This window comes from Sorghum bicolor, chromosome 9 (assembly GCF_000003195.3).
Source record: "Sorghum bicolor cultivar BTx623 chromosome 9, Sorghum_bicolor_NCBIv3, whole genome shotgun sequence".
Taxonomy (NCBI): domain Eukaryota; kingdom Viridiplantae; phylum Streptophyta; class Magnoliopsida; order Poales; family Poaceae; genus Sorghum; species Sorghum bicolor.
This window is the reverse complement of record NC_012878.2, coordinates 42,983,227-43,002,345: the sequence shown is the minus strand read 5'-3', so window position 1 is coordinate 43,002,345 and position 19,119 is coordinate 42,983,227. Positions and strand designations below refer to the sequence as shown.

The window sequence follows — 19,119 nt, the reverse complement described above, 5'->3', positions numbered from 1 at the left end:
CAGCGGTCTCTATCCATAGTTTTGAGTGGAGGATTCAAGCCTTGTTTAGTTTCTAAAATTTTTAAAAAATTTTCATCACATCAAATCTTTGGACGCATGCATAAAATATTAAATATAGATAAACAATATTTAATTGTATAGTTTGTTTGTAATTTGCGAGACGAATCTTTTGATTCTAGTTAGTTCATGGTTATACAATAATTATTAAATACAAATGAAAGCGCTAAATAGCCAAACCTAAAAAATTTTGCAAATTAAACAAGGCCTCAATCACTTTGAGAAGTTGATTGGAAAGGAGGCCTAGCAGCAAACTCCCTTGGTCCTAAAATACCTGTCATCCTTATTTTTTTAGAAATAATTTTTAATTAAATATATATATTAAAAAATATTAATATTTATGTTGCATAATTAATATTATTGGAAAGATCTTTAAATCTAGTTTTTAACAAATTTATTTTAAGATATAAGTATTATACATATTTTTATAAATCAAGTTAAATTTATGATAAAAAATAAAAAATAATAATTAATTTGAGATGGAGGAAGTACTGTGTTTTGTATCCTTGCAATTAATTATCCCGTTGATGCGAGGGTGTTCGGCAGCCGGCTGCTGCAGCTAGCAGCCGCTGCTACTAGAGGGAAAGAAAAAGCAAAAGCTGCAACTGCTGCCGCTATTTAATAAGCAAACACATGATGTTTTTGGATTTTAGTTAGGCCGTGTTTAGTTTCTTAAGAAAAATTTTCGTGACACTGTAGCACTTTTGTTTGTTTATTGTAATTATTGTCTAACTATGGACTAATTAGACTTAAAAGATTTGTCTCGTCAATTCCGACTAAAATGTGCACTTAGTTTTTATTTTCATCTATATTTAATACTAAATATGTTGTTTGCATAAGGTTAATACGGATTCATTTCCAATACATAGAATCAGAAATGAATTCATTTCTGCATCACACACTATCCGGTCAGTCTTGATAAAGAAGTTCATACGTTGTCGGTCTCATGTGTGAAAATTTTATACGGAAGGAGAGGACCAAATTTCACCAAGCAAACTCTTATCCACACAGTACATGTTCCGCACACTCTTAGGTCTTGTTTGATACATATGTATTTACTTCAATCCATATATGTTGAAGTTAATTTTCGAATCCATTCTAACAAGGCCTTGTTTAGATGTGAAATTTTTTTGGATTTCGCTACTGTAGCACTTTTGTTTGTTTGTGGCAAATATTATCCAATCATAGACTAACTAGGGTCGAAAGATTCGTCTCACGATTTATAGGCAAACTGTGTAATTAATTTTTGTTTTCGTCTATATTTAGTGCTTCATGCGCAAGATTCGATGTAACGAGAAATCTTGAAAACTTTTTGAATTTTGGTGGGAACTAATATATGCGCATCTAAATAAAGCCTTAACATATATCAAAAAGAAAAAAAATTGGAGTACCATATTGCACTGAGCTTCGTGTGATAGCCCTTGTGTTTGTTTGGGGTTTTAATTTGTTTACCTGTAATCAGCATGTGCCTATTACATAAGCTATACTTTGACCGGTGACTGCTTCTAATAATACTAGTTCTTGGCAGCCACGGCACCTGCATAACTAAACGGGCTCCCTCCATGCATAATAATTTAATAAAAAAGGGGTCTAACTTGTCTATATGTATGATCTTGCTCATACATCATGTATATAAATCCTCCACTCATCCTTGCTTCTCTGCACTCTGCTCCCCATATTTATTTATCCCTTCGGAATTCGGATCACAAGCTTGTGAACCCTGATCATCATGGACAACAAGGCAGCTACGGAGGAGCCCCTGCTCGTGCCGCGGCCCGAGCACACGGCCACGTCGGAGGCCAAGCGGCTGCTGAGCCTGGCGGGGCCGCTGGTGGCCAGCTGCATCCTGCAGAACGTGGTCCAGCTCGTGTCCGTCATGTTCGTCGGCCACCTCGGCGAGCTGCCCCTCGCCGGTGCCTCCCTGGCCAGCTCGCTCGCCAACGTCACCGGCTTCAGCCTGCTCGCCGGCATGGCGAGCGCGCTGGACACGCTGTGCGGGCAGGCCTTCGGGGCGAGGCAGTACGGCCTCCTTGGTGTCTACAAGCAGCGCGCCATGCTGGTGCTCGCGCTCGCCTGCCTCCCGATCGCCGTCGTCTGGGCCAACGCCGGCCGGATCCTCGTGCTCCTCGGCCAGGACCGCGACATCGCCGCGGAGGCCGGCGCCTACTCCCGGTGGCTCATACTGGGCCTCGTCCCCTACGTCCCGCTCGCGTGCCACATCCGGTTCCTGCAGACGCAGAGCGTCGTCGTGCCGGTCATGGTCAGCTCCGGCGTCACCGCGCTGGGCCACGCCGTGGTGTGCTGGGCGCTGGTGTTCAAGGCCGGCATGGGCAGCAAAGGCGCCGCGCTGAGCATTGCCATTTCCTACTCCTTCAACCTGGCCATGCTAGCTCTCTACGTGAGGTTCTCCAGCGCGTGCAAGAGGACATGGACTGGATTCTCCACGGAGGCTTTCAAAGATCTACACCGGTTCACTGAACTCGCCATCCCATCGGCGATGATGGTCTGGTGAGACAACTAGCTCCTACATCTTTCTCATTTTTTTTATTTCAGAAATTCAGTCTTCCATTCCATATTGATTGACCTGTTCCCTTCTGCGCATGCAGCTTGGAGTGGTGGTCCTTTGAACTGCTTGTGCTTCTCTCTGGTCTGCTGCCCAATCCTAAGCTTGAAACCTCAGTACTGTCAATATGGTAATTACTAAATGTCAATTCTCCAATGAACCTTATTTACCTTCTTCATGTTTCTGATCATTACTTTGTTCATGAATTCTGCAGTCTAAACACTGGTGCTTTGCTGTTCATGGTACCATTTGGTCTTTGTACAGCCATAAGGTACGAGGTTATATATATGAATAGAGACATATTTTCCTAAATATGTTCTTCCTTCTTGTATATTATTGGTGTATTCATATTTGCTTTTTATCCCCCTCTGCAGCACACGTGTTTCAAATGAACTTGGTGCCGGTGAGCCACAAGCAGCGAAGCTAGCAACTCGAGTGGTCATGTGTATCGCCTTGTCTACAGGCTTGCTGCTCGGCTCTACCATGATTCTGCTACGCAATTTCTGGGTTACATGTACAGCAACGAACCTGAAGTTGTCACATACATTGCTAGAATGATACCAGTTCTTGCGATATCGTTCTTCACAGATGGGCTCCATAGTTGTCTATCAGGTTAGCCTCATCATCTTACATCTGAATAATTCACTCTCTTCAGTTTATAAGCAGTTAAGAAAACTAAATGAAGTGGCACAATGTTGCATGATTGATGATTCTGTAAAACTATTCAGGAGTGGTGACTGGGTGTGGTGAGCAGAAGATCGGTGCACGCGTTAATCTCAGTGCGTACTACTTGGCCGGCATTCCCATGGCCGTGTTCCTTGCATTTGTCCTCCATCTGAATGGAATGGTAAATTCTTGGGAACCCTCTGAACAATTTTGACAAATTTGCAGCGAAATCAGCATGTAAGCAAATATATACCTCCTTAAAGACTGAAAAAGGTGTTGTTCCTTTTGTTTGCTACTAGGGTCTGTGGCTTGGCATTGTTTGTGGCAGCCTCACCAAGCTTGTGCTGCTGTTGTGGATCACACTGCGGATAAACTGGGAGAAAGAGGTAAAGTATACTATGAAAGTATCAGAATATTTTATTTGGACAGTCAAATGTGAATATGTGATGCTTAATCTTGTTTTTCAACAATTTTTTTTTTTCAGGCAATCAAGGCAAAAGAAACAGTGTTCAGTTCAACTCTTCCCATAGCATGATAGAGTTATGTGCAACTGGACATAACACCACCACGACTTCTGCTACACTACCTTCCCAATTGAGAGACATTAGGGTTCTTATATGTTCTCTAACGTAACATGTTAGCTAGTAAAAAGATCCTGTTATTAAATATCCTTATCATCAGGGATATGATATGATTGTGTCTCTATTCATCATAGAGGTTCCACTGCTTAAACACTGTAACTTCTCAAAATCATTATTGTAATTTAATATCTTGATTCATTTCCAATTTTCCAATGTTTTCCTCATTTTTCTGTACACTTAGATTTCTCAAGCTATTAAAATAATTTTCAGCTTCTGAATTGGATTTTTACATGTCAAAAATAGTTCTATCTAGTGCCATAAACTCTGACGTCATATCTGACACCATAAGATGAATGATGACGTTTAGTATACACACAAAACTCCAATTGGACCATTCGTAGCTATCACATATCTTTTGTCAGAACGTGAAAAACTATCATGCACCACTGTCATTTGACTCAATCAAGCTAAGTATATTTCCGGAAAACCATTACAGTGTTACAAAACTTAACACTCCCTACATAGAGAGTGCTCTGTCCTATCACTTGTTGCCAATGAAGATGAATCCAAAGTTACTGGATCTGGTTCTTCTTGTCTTCCCATAGTTTGATGACTTTGAGATGTCGGTCAGTTTTCCGAACTGTAGAAAGTTTTCCACACAGATCCGATCCACACTTCTTTTGCTGAGTTGTGGTCAACAGCCTTCAAATTTCCATGTAACACTATCATTTTTCATACTAATGGGAGAGATGAGCTTAGCACTCTGTACTTCGCCTTGACTGCCTGAAATATGAAAGGACCAAAAAGGATATACATATCACTCTGGAGTAAACTGCAAAAAAAAAAAAGTAAAAAAGTTTGAGCAATCATCCTGGTAGAGTTTGGCCTCTTGCTTACCTCATTATCCCAGTCGATGGAACATGTTACAAACAAAAGAAAAACCAGCTTGGTGACGCTACCGCAGACGATGCCAAGCCAGAGGCCCTAGTGACAGAACATCAGTTTTAGAGTTCAGAGATGTCACGTGGAGGTTTTCACTGAAGTTATGTGCAAGTTAGCAGAGAGAAAGCTTAGCAGAGATGTTATTGTAGTACCATTCCATTCAGATGGAAGATGAATGCAAGCAGTACAGACATTGGGATGCCTAACAAGTAGAACGCGCCGAGATTAACGGCTGCGCCAATCTTTTGCTTTCCGCAGCCTGTGAGCACCCCTGGCAAGTCCAGAGCAGTCATTCATATTAGCACTCACAACACAAGTTCAGAGTTACACATTGTGCTTTGCAGAATTTAGATTCACAATATGAGTTGATCAGTGAAACCCACCTGAAAGAGAGCTATGAAGCCCATCTATGAAGAAAGATATCCCGAGGATCGGCAACATTTTAGCGATGTACGTCACAATTTCCTTCTCATTGCTGTACATATATCCCCATATATTGCGCAGCAGGGTCATGGTCAAGGATATAACCAATCCTTCAGATAAGGCCATGTACATGACTACCTTTGTTGCCATTTTTGCTGCCTGAGGCTGCCCGGCGCCAAGCTCGTTGGAGACACGTGTACTGTGGAAAAGAAGCATTAGAATCTGTCAATTGTTATTATGTCGACAGGAAAGAACGTGGACAAGACCACAAGGAAAAAAAAGCGATTGTGAATTGCTATGTGAGGAAGGGCACCTTATGGAATAAGTGAGCCCCAATGGTATCATGTAGAGCAGAGCCCCTGTGTTTAGGCTGTAGAATAGGGAAATTAAAAAAAATAATTAGAGAATAGAAACAGCAAAGTAGGGAAAAGGTGTATATGAAGTGCAAACTGCAAAATCTTGTCATTTGCGAAGCTACACACATGATTAGAGCACCGTGCATACCAAATTGACAGGACTGAAGTTTCCAGCTGAGGATTTGGCAGAAGACCGGACAGCAGCACAAGGACTTCAAACGACCACCACTCCAAGCTGCAGCAAGGAAGAGTATCATAGTATTTCTATGAAATGGTATAACTGGAACCAGTAAAGTATTAATTAAATAACCTTAATTAAAGTAACAAGTTTTTCAAACAAACCAGATCATGATGGCAGACGGCCAGGCAAGCTCGGTGAACCTCCACAGGTCCTTGAACGCCTCCCATGAGAAGCCATTCCATGTCTCCTTGCACGCGTCCGACAGCCTCACATAGAGCGCCAGTATGACGAGGTTGATGGCGTAGGAGACGGCGTTGCTGAGCGCGGCGCCCTTGCTGCCCATGCCGGCCCTGTACACCAGCGCCCAGCAGACGAGCAAGTGGCAGAGCGCCGTGGCGCCGGAGCTGGCCGTGACGGGCAGGACGACGCTCTGCGTCTGCAGGAATCGGACGTGGCACTGCAGCGGCACGTAGGCGGCGAGCGACGGGATGAGCCAGCGCGCGTACGCGCCGGCCTCCGCGGCGATCTCCGGGTCCTGGCCGAGGAAGAGCAGGATCCGGCCGGCGCACGCCCAGACGAGCGCGATGGGGACGCAGGCGAGCCCGAGCACGACCATCGCGCGCTGCTTGTAGACGCCGAGGAGGCGGTGCTGCCGCGCGCCGAACGCCTGGCCGCACAGCGTGTCCAGCGCCGTCGCCATGCCGGTCTGCGCGTGCGGTCGCCCGCCAGCCAGCCATCATGTCGATCAGAATTAGTAGATGGGGACAGGGAGAGAGGAGAAGGGAAACCCAAGAAAAAAAATATGGGATCGATCGGCGTGGCGTACGAGAAGGCTGTAGCCCGTGACATTGGCGAGGGAGGTGGCGAGGGAAGCGCCGGCGAGGGGGAGCTCGCCGAGGTGGCCAACGAACATGACGGAGGCCATGTTGACGACGTTCTGCAGCACGCAGCTGGCGACGATCGGCCCCGCCAGCCGCATCAGCCGCTTCGACTCCGCCGACGCCGCCTTGCCCTGCAGCGGCGGCGACGGGAGCAGCGGCTCATGGACGGCCGCGTGACCGTCCATCGATCGATTGGACCCGGGGGGTCACGATCCGCGCCGCTCGCGCTCGCCGGATGTGCCAAAAGACGCCCGCCCGGGCGCCCCGATAAAAAGGATCGCGTTTTATGGGGAGGAGTGAGGTCCGTGACTCGGATGACTCGACACATCCGGCGCGATAGATTTCGTTCTTGTTTTTGTTTTCGCCTCCTGGGTTTGAATTCGGCGCGACTCCGCTCCACGACAGATCGGACCGATGGCTGGGGCCAGATCAGTTACAAGTCACTGCAGTCCAGAGTAATTACGTGTTGATGATACAAACTGGTGTGGTCCTGTTTGATCCTGGAGATATTAGTCATCTGCTAATAATTATCTTTTTAAATCTAAACCATTGTAGATAACATACTAGCTAATTGTTAGCTAAATGCTCAAATAGCCAATATCTTACTAGTTGAACGAATGCAGCTAATAGCAGCTAATAGATGGACCCGCTCCCGGACATTATTTCTTCACTTCAGCCTAACTGGACTAGTCACTGCAGCTAATATCAGCTAATAGCCATACGAATGCAGCTAAGGTCCTGTTTTGTTTGGTTCCATCTGTTAAACTTTAGTACCTATATCACATCGAATGTTTGGCCATAACCATGAAGTATTAAATATAGATTATTTATAAAACAAAAAATATAGCTAGAGAGTAATTTGCGAGACATTTTTAAGTCTAATTAGTCTATAATTAGACACTAATTGCTAAAATAATACATATGCTAATGATGAATTAATTTTTCGAACCGGAGGTAACCCCCATTTCCATTAAGTGCAACAGAAATACATCAGTTCATTCAAGACTGTTGCAGGAACACAAGAGAGCTAGATAAAACCAGAACAAGGCCACTCACAACTTCTGCTTAACCTAAGAAAGTTTACCCTGAAACCACGTATCTAAAGACAGCCAAGCAAACATCCATAACATACAGACTCCAAAAGAAGGTATCACACACAATTATGGTAACAATCTTTCGAACATCAAAACAACTCAGTTCTAAGAATTGTCATCCGATCTCTCCTTCACGAATAGGTTACCATCTCCCTGCTTCGACCTGATCATCAGCTTGGCGATCTGCAACATTGTGGTCACTCCAGCTTGAAGCGTCTCCTTGTCCATCTCCGGGAACAAACCTGCCCAATATGTCATGAGGGCACATGCATAACAAATAATCTCAGCAGAATTTTTTCTTTCCTTCAAAACAACATTTGTTTCTAGTTTTCCAAATTGCCCAGCAAATGGCAACAATGCCCATAGTATGAAACTGCTTGCTAAAAGGTAACCAACGCTCACACCAAGTCCAGCATTGGTTAAGAGAATTAGGTATATTGTTAGCACCAATGCAATGAGCAACAATAGCCCACACTGCCTTAGCTATACTACAGTGGAAAAAAAATGAGAAACACTTTCATCCTGATTACAAAAGTAACATGTTGGGTCACCAACCCATTTTCTTTTTATCAAGTTATCCTTCGTTAAAATCGCATCATTAAGAAGAAGCCAGAGGAAAATCTTGATTTTAGCAGGTATTTTGCTTTTCCAAATTTTACTATGAGAAGGGCCACAGTCATTAGATGTCATAGCATTATAAACTGATTTCACACTGAAACGCCCAACAATTCCAACTTTTCAAAAAACTTAATCATGATCAGGAGTAAAATTAACTTTCCTCATATCACTCAAGATTTTTTGCCAATCATATAGCAAATCATCTATCAACAACCTAGTAAAAGAGATATTCTAATAATTGTCTCTAACCTGGTTCACCAGAATATTTTGCTGTTGACAAAATTTGAACAACACAGGTGTTGGGTATTCTTAACATCATTACCAAAAGTAGACAGTTTTCTAATTCTAGCAACGGTGCCAAAAATGCCAAACCTATCCCTCATACCACTTAAGCCAAGTTGTCATCCCCAGCATGACATGAGAGACGCGGTATTGAAATATGCAATTGCTCTTCTAAATAAATAATGAATGGGATCTGCAAGCGCACAGATTAATACCGATGTAGCATTTTAACCGGGAAGTATTCCAGGTATCGTTATTTATATTTTTACCACTGGGAAGGGATTAGTAACCATCAATATTGATTACAGAATAGAATATGAGATTGAGTATCTATCATTGCATGTATAATTGAGAACATTTATCTAACTCTTTCATACAGGGATAAGTGTCACATAAAAGATATATGAAGTAATGAATAGTGACAAAGATAATTAATCTGATCATAACTAGCCACATAATAAATATGATAAGCACCTCAATTAGATACTCTAGAAAGTCATTAGCATGGAATTAGAACGAACTACAAGAATATTTTCTAAGTTATTCTCAACTATATAGTCTAGCATTATCATAGTTAGTGCAAGCATACTTAGCAATCATTGCGAGACAAGACTACGCCCATGTATAGTGATATTAGCAAGGTAAATGAGAAACATAGCAATCACTCCCCTGTAATAATATTGCTCTGCCAGCCCAATACACGAGAGGGGGACTATATAAGAATCAATGAAGCTGTCACTATCACGAACTACCCCACGATCTGGCATATTGGGTACAATCGCAGATAAATACGGTATAAGCACCACGCCTACACAATATCTATCATTTACCCATGGATCCGATGGATAAACGCTATACGATCCTAAGCATGTATATAGATCCAATCTAACTAAGCCAAGTACATAACTATGATAAACTAAGAACAATATAATCTTGAATATAAACAAGTAGAGCAAAGTCATAAACAATATATTGAAGTAGAACAAAGTCATATTCATAATATTGAAGAACAAAGATGATTAGAAAGCAATTAGAAGCACAATTAGAGAATTACCAAGAATCCTCTTGACCGATCCGGAAACCAATCGAAGATTGACTCCTTCTAGTTCTAATCCTATGTAGCTATGCTAATCTAGATGTCTAATTGATGTGGTGGCTCTAATCTTGATCAGGGGCTTCTTCTCCCTTGAGGAATAATGAATTAGGGTTGAGAGGCTCTCTCCTCCATGGGCCAGGGGGTCTGGTTTTATAGTCCCTTCAAGTGAATATGGGCCGTTGGATCAAACCGACATTGATTGAACGGTTATCCTTGATCCTTTAGGTCGGTGGAGATCTCCCACGAAACAGAGTCCTGATTGGACTCCAAGTCAGGGCGGGCGCCCAGGGAAGGAGGGCGGGCGCCCTGCCTCTGGCCCCGTTCGGCCTCCGCTTTCTTCCCGTGGCTTCTGGCGTCTTCTAGATGTAAGATAATTGCGCGGCACGTTAATATCTCTATGTAATCCCGACGTGTGGGCCTTTCTTCCGTATTTCCTGATAACCCCCTGTAGAAATAGACAAACACCAAAACTCGTGGAATTCTGTCAGATAAAACCCGAAGTCTAGATGTTGATTTCATTTGGATCATTTTCTTTATTTATTTGATAATTAAATTTGATACTTAAGGACCGTCAACAACAGGGTATAGAATGCAAAGAGGCTTCTCATAAAGCCAATTATCCTTCCAAAAAAGTAGTCTTACCATCCCTTACCACCTTTTTCCTTCCCTGTAAGTATATATCTTTAACCTTTAAGAGATCAGCCCAAATAGCAGAGTCAGATTGTTTATGAGACACATCAAGAATTGAATCAGATTTAAGATATTTGTGCTTGATAATTTTTTGCCACACATCTTCTTCATTATCTAATTTCCACCACCATTTAACCAGTAAACTTACATTCATTTTTCTGATATCCTTAATCCAATGCCTCCTTTCTTCTTACTTCTACAAATCTTTATCCATTTAATCAGATGACACTTTCGTTTAGTACTCCCACCTTGCCAAAAGAAAGTTCTATGAATCTTATCTAATCTACCTATAACATATTTTGGCAACAAGTAAATTGACATATGATATATTGGTGCATTATTCAAACTCGAGCTAATCAATGTGGACCTGCCCGCAATGGACATATTTCCTTTCCATATGTCCAATTTTTTCATGCTCTTATCAATGAGGGGCATCCAGTCACTGACATGAAGTATACTGGGTCTGACAGGTACACCTAGATACTTAATAGGAAAAGTCCCCACCTAACAGTTAAAAATATCTGCATATTTTCTATCCTAGTTATCTTCATCATTGATTGTTATAACTTCACTCTTGGAAAAGTTTATTTTTAAACCAGCCATCAATTCATACAAGTAAAGCAGTAATTTCATATTTCTGGCTCCCATAGTATCATGTTTTAGGCAAATAATAGTATCATCAGCATACTGTAAGACAACAATGCCTTGCTCAATGATATGATCTCCCAAACCAAAAAAAAGATGATTTGATTGAGCTTTACGAATATAACACTCCAAATTTTTTAATTTTGGATTGTTATTAGAAAACACTAAATTAAATAAGAATTTAAAATTTTTCTAAAATATTCCAAGATTTATTTAATTATTGAATTCAAAAGGAGAGAAAAATGTGGAATTTTAAAACTTTTATTAAAGTTAAGTGAAGGGTGTTTTGTTTTGTTATATGCTTTGTGCCCTAGCTTTGTTTGGCTTGTGTATGAAAAATGAATTTCAAAATTTCTAGAGCACGTTTAGGTCCTTTCGGTTTTCAAAAAATAAAACTCCAAGTCATATTCAAAAAAACTAATTTATATTTAAGTTGAAAAACAATTTAAAAATGCGTTATTAAGAAAATATGTTTTGTTTCCAAAGGTAGTGAAGAAAATAAGTCCTAAAGATAATCTTAAATTAAGAAATTAAATTTTGGTTTATAAAGATGTTGACAAATTTGGTTTAAACCCTTTTGAATAAAAAAAAGACTTTTCCTTTCTCTTGGGCTTGCACCATTTCTTTCTGGCCCAGCAACGCGCAGCAACTGGCCCAACTCCCCCCCTCTCGCGTGCAGCGGCCCGCGTGGGCCGCGGCCCATCCCGCACCCCCGCACCGCAGCAGGCCGAGCCCAGTGTTGACATTCGTTAGGTGCAATAAGAATAAGAAAAATTCCGCAAGCGCACAGAACATTATCGTATAGCATTTTACCGGGAGTATTCCAAGTATCGTTATTTATATTTTACCACTGGGAAGCTAAGGTCAAAGAAACTGATAACTTACTATCATGCATCTACTAATTTAATAAACCAACTAGACTAAAGTAGAGGTAAATGATATATGATAGGTAATAATATAAAGGTGAGAATTCTATGATAAATGCGTAGATAGCCATTGCGGGAGGACAACGGGAGAGATCTAGGTTCCTGTATACTTCTCTATTACTTCAGTTCTATGATAACAAAGAATGAATAGATATAGCAATAACATATTAGCACTTTGGGATATCAGAACACCAACCACAGAAAGAGATGAGAAGGGGACTGGAAAGCTCTTACTACGGTCCTACAAACACCGATCCGAACGAGGTGGAATACGTCGACCGTTAGGGCTGTCACTACCCTAGGGCTACCACAACAATCCGCAGGACTAGGTGCAACCTCAGGTAACCTCTAGTATAGACACCACGTCTACACTAACGATTACTACTCTAATTACCATGAATAACTAGAGCACTCGATTCGAACGGAGATCCTATGCCAAAATATAACAACTACACTACTCGATAATAATAAAGACATAAAAGTAAATAGAGAAGATAAATATATTAAAGCATAAGTCTTACAATAAATATAAAGACATACCAAAACTCTGAAGACTTTTCCAGAACCGAAGCACAGCTCCGCTCTCCCTAACTCCCGACTAGGACTAATCTACTACATTGGAATGTCTAGCCCTAATTCTCTATAGAGGAAAGGTTATCCTTCGAGGGCACCTCTCAACTCTATAATGATATGTTCTCCTCCAGGGGCCAGGGGCCTTGCTTATATAGTCCTCCTCCTTTGTGCATTTTTGGTTCAGCAGGCGATGTGGTACTAAACTTTCCACCATATCTCATTAAAATGCACATAGGCCTTAATGGACAAAAATCTGATTTGGGTCTAATTAATCCCGCAGTTCTTTTATATGGAGTCCTTCTTTTATTAATATCTCTTGATTCCGAACTCCAAATATAGCAAATAATATATGCATTTCGATCAGCTCGACGAGATCTTTGTAATGGTGTACTCCATTCTGTGATTGGTGCTTGTACCAGGGCGGGCGCCCAAGGATCAAGGGCGGGTGCCCTGGTCCCAAGCCCGTCTCGGCTCCGCTTCGGTCGAGTTGCTTCTAGAGTCTTCCTGATTATGGAAAATTACCGCACACATTAATTCTCTATGTAAACCCGACGTGTGGGCCTTTCCTTCGTATTTCCTGATAACCCCCTGCAGAAATAGACAAACACCAAAACTCGTGGAAATCTGTCAGATGAAACCCTAAGTCTAGGTGTCAGTTGCATTTGGATCCTTTTTCATGATTAGTTGACGGTTAAATGTGAGCATTAAGGACCGTCAACACCCAGCTCCACCTGCCCCTGTGCCCGCGTTTTTCCACCGACACGCGGGGCCCACCCGTCAGGGGTCACCCCCAACCTCCCGCCGATTCGGATGGGAGAGTCCACCGCCGCTCCGCCTCGGCTTCCGAGCCGAGTGCGCCTTCCCAAGATCCCTGCCCCCTATATATAGCACCCTGCAGCCGCCGTGCGCCTCCCTAGGAACCCTAGTCGCCTCCAAACGCCGCCAAGAAGCCCTGGACCGAGCTTGAAGCCCCGCCACTCCGTCCGCGAATCCGGCTGTCGACGAGCTCGCCCCACCACTGCCTCATCCGCCAAGGTGAGGCACTCTCTGAACTCGTGAAGGTGCGACGAACTCATAGGTGCTTCCGGTTTGATCTCTCGCCCTCCCTGCGCGTCGCAAGGCCTCGTCGGAGGTGCTCGCCGCCGTCGTCGTGTGACCTCCTCGCTCCGGCCTTTCCCCGCCGCGGCCGATGCTTGCGCTGCATTCGCCTCGACGCACCGACCACGCCCGTGCCCTCGGCATGGCTTCCCGTGCCTTGTAGTGCCGCCGCGGCGAGCTCACAGGAGCCGGCCATGGCGCGCCGCCGCGGCCTAGCGTGCTGCCGCCGCGCGCACCCGATGTCCCGGCCCGGTCCACCATGGACCGGTGGACCGCGCCCTGCCCCTCGGTCCACCGCGCGGGCCGTGGACCTGGCCAACCCCGCTGCGCCGCGTGGCCGGCCGAGCCGGTCGCCCCCGTTGACCTTGGCAACTTTGCAGAAAAGCCCTTGTGTTTTGATGAAATCAACCCACAGTCCACGTCAGTTCAAAAGTATTTAGATTTAGGTCTTGATTTTAGCAGTTTAACTCCTGTAGCCGTCGGTATTTAAAGATTAAGTCCAAAATGATTTTAAAAATCAGTTTTAATTATTTAAAATACGAAAAATAATCCTGCTTATTCACAGTTTTGCCACTGACATAGTTTTTAACTCCGATTGAGCCCGTTCTTATCGCGTTAGGTTCGTATCGATGTAAACTATGCCTTAGTAATAATAGTTGCCTCGTGTGACCATTTAGGTTTTCACCATAAATATAAAATGATTAATGTCTAACTAAATGCCCTTTTAATCTATATGTTGACACCGTTTTTGGACACGTACCCAGGATCGGTAGAGTGTATATCGGTAAGATAAGGCAACAGTAACTGATCTGCAGGAGAGTTGCCGATGAGGGTGGTTGCCGATGAAGGGGCAGCTGAATGTGACTAAGTCCATGGGTGGTGATGTGTTTATGCCGATGATCAGCATTAACCTGTACCGATGGCTACGATGAGGGGTCTGCCGATGATTAGGAAGAAGAACCTGAAGGTTGCCGATCAGCCCGTGGTGGTGTCCCAGTTTGTCACGGGAGGATAGTTTTATGTTTTCCTTAGTTATTTAAATCGTTTTGTATACGTATTCTGTTTAATTTGGAATTCAAGTTCTAAGTCGTGTCTGATTGTAGCTCTTTGAGCAGGGTATAAATGTAGACCCTGGGGCTTTGTAAGATCTATCTATCAATCAATCAAACATAAGTTTTTACTCATATTCCAGCATTTATTTTTTTCGATGTCTTCGTCATACTTTTTCCTTTTCGCTACGAGTTCTTAGGAGTTCGTCGACTTAAGCTCGGCGTATTCTCAAGTTCCGCGTCAATACCTCTTGGCCGTGGCATCCAGGCGCATCGCTGTTGTCGGGACCAAAGTATTCGAGTTATCACCTTCGCCGATAGTAAGGTCAAATCGGGTGGCACGCCTTAACGTTTAGATCGGGTATTAGCCCTTTGTGTTTGCAGATCCAGCTTTTGCATCAACACATCTTTTGGCACGCCCAGTGGGACCCTGAAATCAGTATCAAGATCGACATGTCGACTACTGAGTTCGATCAGGAGAACGTCATCCCCGTGACGGAAGCCAATCTCAAGGATGAGCAGAAGCAAGCTATTGCGAAAGCCATGGAAGACTACAAGCAACAATGATTGAGATCCTTCAGCATAAACAGGAGTGGTGAGGTGATCCAGAAGGAAGCACTGCCGATGCCTCGGCAGGTTACTTTTGACGCCAATCCTGGTAAACTTCAAGACATGGTTGATAATGCTATTAACCGTGCTTTGATCAATCAAGCTGGTGTGCTGTCCAATACGATTTTCAATGCCGTGGCTAGAACTTTCAAGGAAGGACCATTGCCACCCAATTATATGGGCCCTGCTCATCATCAGCCAGGATCACCGGTGGTCACAGCTCTATCGGCTGTTACAGCCGCTGCGGGTACAGAAACTACCGTTCCTCCAAGCACGTTAGGAGTCAATAACGCGCAATCTACGCCGATGATGAACAATCCATCAACTTCAGATGGGCAGATTAAGCTGGCTACAGATCTGTTGGCATCGGCAATGTCGGGATCAGTCCCTCCTCCTAACTGGTGGGGTTATGGTATGCCCCCAGAGCTGACATTGAAGACACCTAGTACATCCCAGACGGCTGATGTGAGAGGCAAGGCTCCTATGGCATCGGCACCTCCAAATATGCCGATGAATCAGAGTCCCCAGTATACGACAACTACTACTGCAAGACCTTACACTGGGAATTCTCAAGTTCCAACGTTCCAGATGCCTAACGTATCGGCAGATTCAATGCCGATGCAACAAAGGTTTATGACTCAGTCAGGGTATGTCAATTCAATGATGATGCCCAATTACCAGACATCGGCAAGACCTATGCCGATGAATCCTAATAGTGGATGGCCTAAGCAGCAAGTCTTTCCACAAATGCCCCAACAGAATCATCAGACTATAGGGTTTCAACAAGGCCAGATCTATCCTGGATTCCAGAATCAGGGGTTGGTCAATCAGCCGATGAATCTCGGTCAACAGGTCGATGGTCAGCAGATCGGTGGTCAGCAGTTTGATGGTCAACAGATTGGCGGTCAGCATGTTGGTGGCCAGATGATTAACCTAATGTTCCATGCAGACCGCGCACCGCACAGACACGTGGAAGCCTATCAGCAGGTGCCACAGCCATAACCGCCTCATCGGCAAGATGTCGATGCTTATTGGGCCGATAAGATTGCTGAAGTCATGAGAGACCAATTTGGAATAAAACCCAAAGTCAGTACTTACTCTTATCGGACACCGTATCCTCCTGCGTATGATTTAATCCCACTTCCAAATCGGTACAAAGTGCCAGATTTTACTAAATTTTCTGGGCAGGATGATACATCGACCATGGAGCATGTTAACAGGTTAATCATTCAGTGTGGAGAAGCTGCTAACAGGGACGAGTTAAGGGTTCGGTTGTTCTCATCGTCATTGTATGGATCGGCATTCACCTGGTTTATATCATTACCTCCTAATTCAGTGATTACTTGGGCCGATCTAGAAAAGCAGTTTCACAAATATTTCTTTTCTGGAATCCATGAGAAGAAGATCACCGATTTGGTCAAATTGAAGCAACGCAATAATGAATCGGTTGAAAGTTTCGTGCAGAGAATACGGGAAGTCAAGAACAAATGCTATAGCCTGGTTTTGGATGATCGGCAGCTAGCCGATTTGGCTTTCTAGGGTTTGTTGCCACATATCAGGGACAAGTATGCATCTCAAGAGTTTGGAAGCTTAAGTCATTTGGTGCCGAGGATTTCTGATCAAGATATCAAGCCTTTTGAGCCCAAGAGAGCATGGAACAAAAAGGTATCATTTGTGGATGAAGCAGCAAGCTCGGACTCTAATGAGGAACCTGTCATCGGTTTGGCAGAGTGGGTAAAGGATAGGAAGCCGATGTCTTGTCCTTTTGGGCACAAAGAACCGGAGAAGTTCGCATTTGATATCACTAAAGCCGATAGGATATTTGACTTTCTACATCAGGAAGGTCAGATCAAATTGTCACCCAATCATGTAATCCCATCGGCTGAAGAGTTGAAAAAGATGAAGTACTGCAAATGGCACAATGCGACTTCTCATAACACCAATGAGTGCAAAGTTTTTAGACAACAGCTGCAATCGGCTATAGAATCTGGAAGAATTAAATTTGACAGTTCCAAAGCTCAGAAGCCAATGAAGATTGATCAACATCATTTCCCAACAAACATTCTAGATGCTAAGGGAAAGGCCAAGGTCTTAACATCGGAAGCAGCTGAAAGAAGTGCATCGGTAGATCCTCAGCATCAGATCACTACTGCTGATGCAAAAGGAAAAGGCTTGATCCAGGAGGGAACTAACTCAGGAAGGCCTCCCCGAGCTGGTATTGTAATAACTCACAGAAGACCTCGGGAAACTTGGCAGCAACGTGAGGATCAGTATCGGCGCCAGCAAGAAGACTATCGTCGGGAAGAAGAAAGACGCCGACAAGAGTGGAATCGGCATAGGGATCACTGGAATTGTCCGTTCTTGATTCATTGTTGGGAGGAAAATATCAAGCTCCCTACTGTCAGAGACTGCCCAGAATGTAATGGTTATGATCGGTATGACAGATCAAATCGGCGGTATCAGAACAATAACCGCCGGTTTGATGGGCCGATTAGGGGGAGAGCGTCGGTTCATGATCGGCTGGGGGGCAGGCTCAGCATGCATGATAGGCTTGGTGACCGTGTTGAATACTTTCCCAGGAACCAAGAAGAACTGGAGGAGATGGCTAATGCACGGGTTCCCAATGAGTTCATATTTTGCAGGGACGCCAATACTTATCGGGTGGAGTCAAGGGAAAATCGTCGTCTATCGGTAAGGCAGCAACAGCTTCCTCCATGGTGTCTAGAGGGGTTGACTATTACACAGAAAAGGAGGCTGCAGCGCGAGAGACGGGAAGAGTTGAGCAAGGGCGAGAACTCTGGCCAATCTGAGAATCAACAACAATGAGATCCTAAAGGGAAAGGGCCATCGACAGATGTTAACATGGTATTTATGTTGCCGATGGAATTCCTTGCGCCGTCCAGTGACGATGAGTTGGAGTTTTCCGACCAGATAGCTCAGTTGGCTCTGGACCCGATGACAGCCATCTTTGAAAAGCCCACCGATGATGAAAGGCAACATCTCAAGGCTCTGTTTGTCAAAGGAAAAGTGGATGGTCAGCCAATGACCAAGATTCTAATTGATGGTGGAGCTGCTATCAACATCATGCCATATGCAGTGTATCGGAAGCTTGGAAAAGGGGATCAAGATTTGACCAAGACCGATATGATGTTAAAAGACTTCTAAGGCAACGTGTCTTCGGTTAAGGGAGCGATATGCGTTGAGTTGACCATCGGCAGCAAAACCTTGCCGACAACCTTCTTCGTGACCAGTGAAAAAGGTGCTTATAACTTGTTGTTAGGAAGAGATTGGATTCATGCCAATTGTTGCATCCCGTCTACAATGCACCAGTGCTTGGTCCAGTGGGTATGGGACAAGATTGAGAGTGTCCCGGGGGATTCTTCATATGTCATTGCATCGGCAGAAGAAGACACCTATGAAAGGACTAGGTGTATTTCAGGAGAAGTTTGGGAAAAGGATTTTCTCAAAGTTGCCGATTATGAAATTCCACCGATCCAAGCAGTCGGTTCTGATGAAGGTTTTTAATGGATAGGTTCGCCGATGATGGATATTAGGCCAGGGATTCACATCGGCCGATGATTTAGTAGAAGTAGATATAGGTAGTGGTGATAAACCTAGACCTACTTTTATTAGTGCTAAGTTGAATTCTGAGTGTAAGCAACAGTTGACTGATCTGTTAAAGGAATATAAAGATTGCTTTGCTTGGGATTATACTGAGATGCCTGGTTTAGACCGATCAATTGTTGAACATCGGTTGCCTATCAAGTCTGGATTTCGGCCACATCAACA

At 43.8% G+C, this 19,119-nt stretch overlaps 1 protein-coding gene and 1 pseudogene across 1 annotated transcript; one reads left to right on the top strand and one right to left on the bottom strand.

The window, feature by feature from the left end:
* Positions 1,741-4,300, top strand: LOC8061894 (annotated as a pseudogene).
* On the bottom strand, positions 4,320-6,896 carry LOC8083763 (protein DETOXIFICATION 16). Its single transcript, XM_021446997.1, has 8 exons — positions 6,596-6,896; positions 5,931-6,475; positions 5,737-5,823; positions 5,546-5,602; positions 5,193-5,431; positions 4,962-5,080; positions 4,765-4,851; positions 4,320-4,650 (listed from the first exon to the last, which is right to left on the bottom strand). The coding sequence occupies exons 1-8, from the start codon at positions 6,833-6,835 to the stop codon at positions 4,600-4,602; spliced, it is 1,425 nt and encodes a 474-aa protein (XP_021302672.1). The 5' UTR covers positions 6,836-6,896; the 3' UTR covers positions 4,320-4,599.

Coding starts and splice junctions, on each gene's coding strand:
- LOC8083763 (XM_021446997.1), bottom strand. CDS start 6,835: ATGGACGGTCACGCGGCCGTCCATGAGCCGCTGCTCCCGTCGCCGCCG. Junction 6,476..6,595: donor TCACGGGCTACAGCCTTCTC/GTACGCCACGCC, acceptor CCGCACGCGCAG/ACCGGCATGGCGACGGCGCT. Junction 5,824..5,930: donor CCGTCTGCCATCATGATCTG/GTTTGTTTGAAA, acceptor TCCTTGCTGCAG/CTTGGAGTGGTGGTCGTTTG.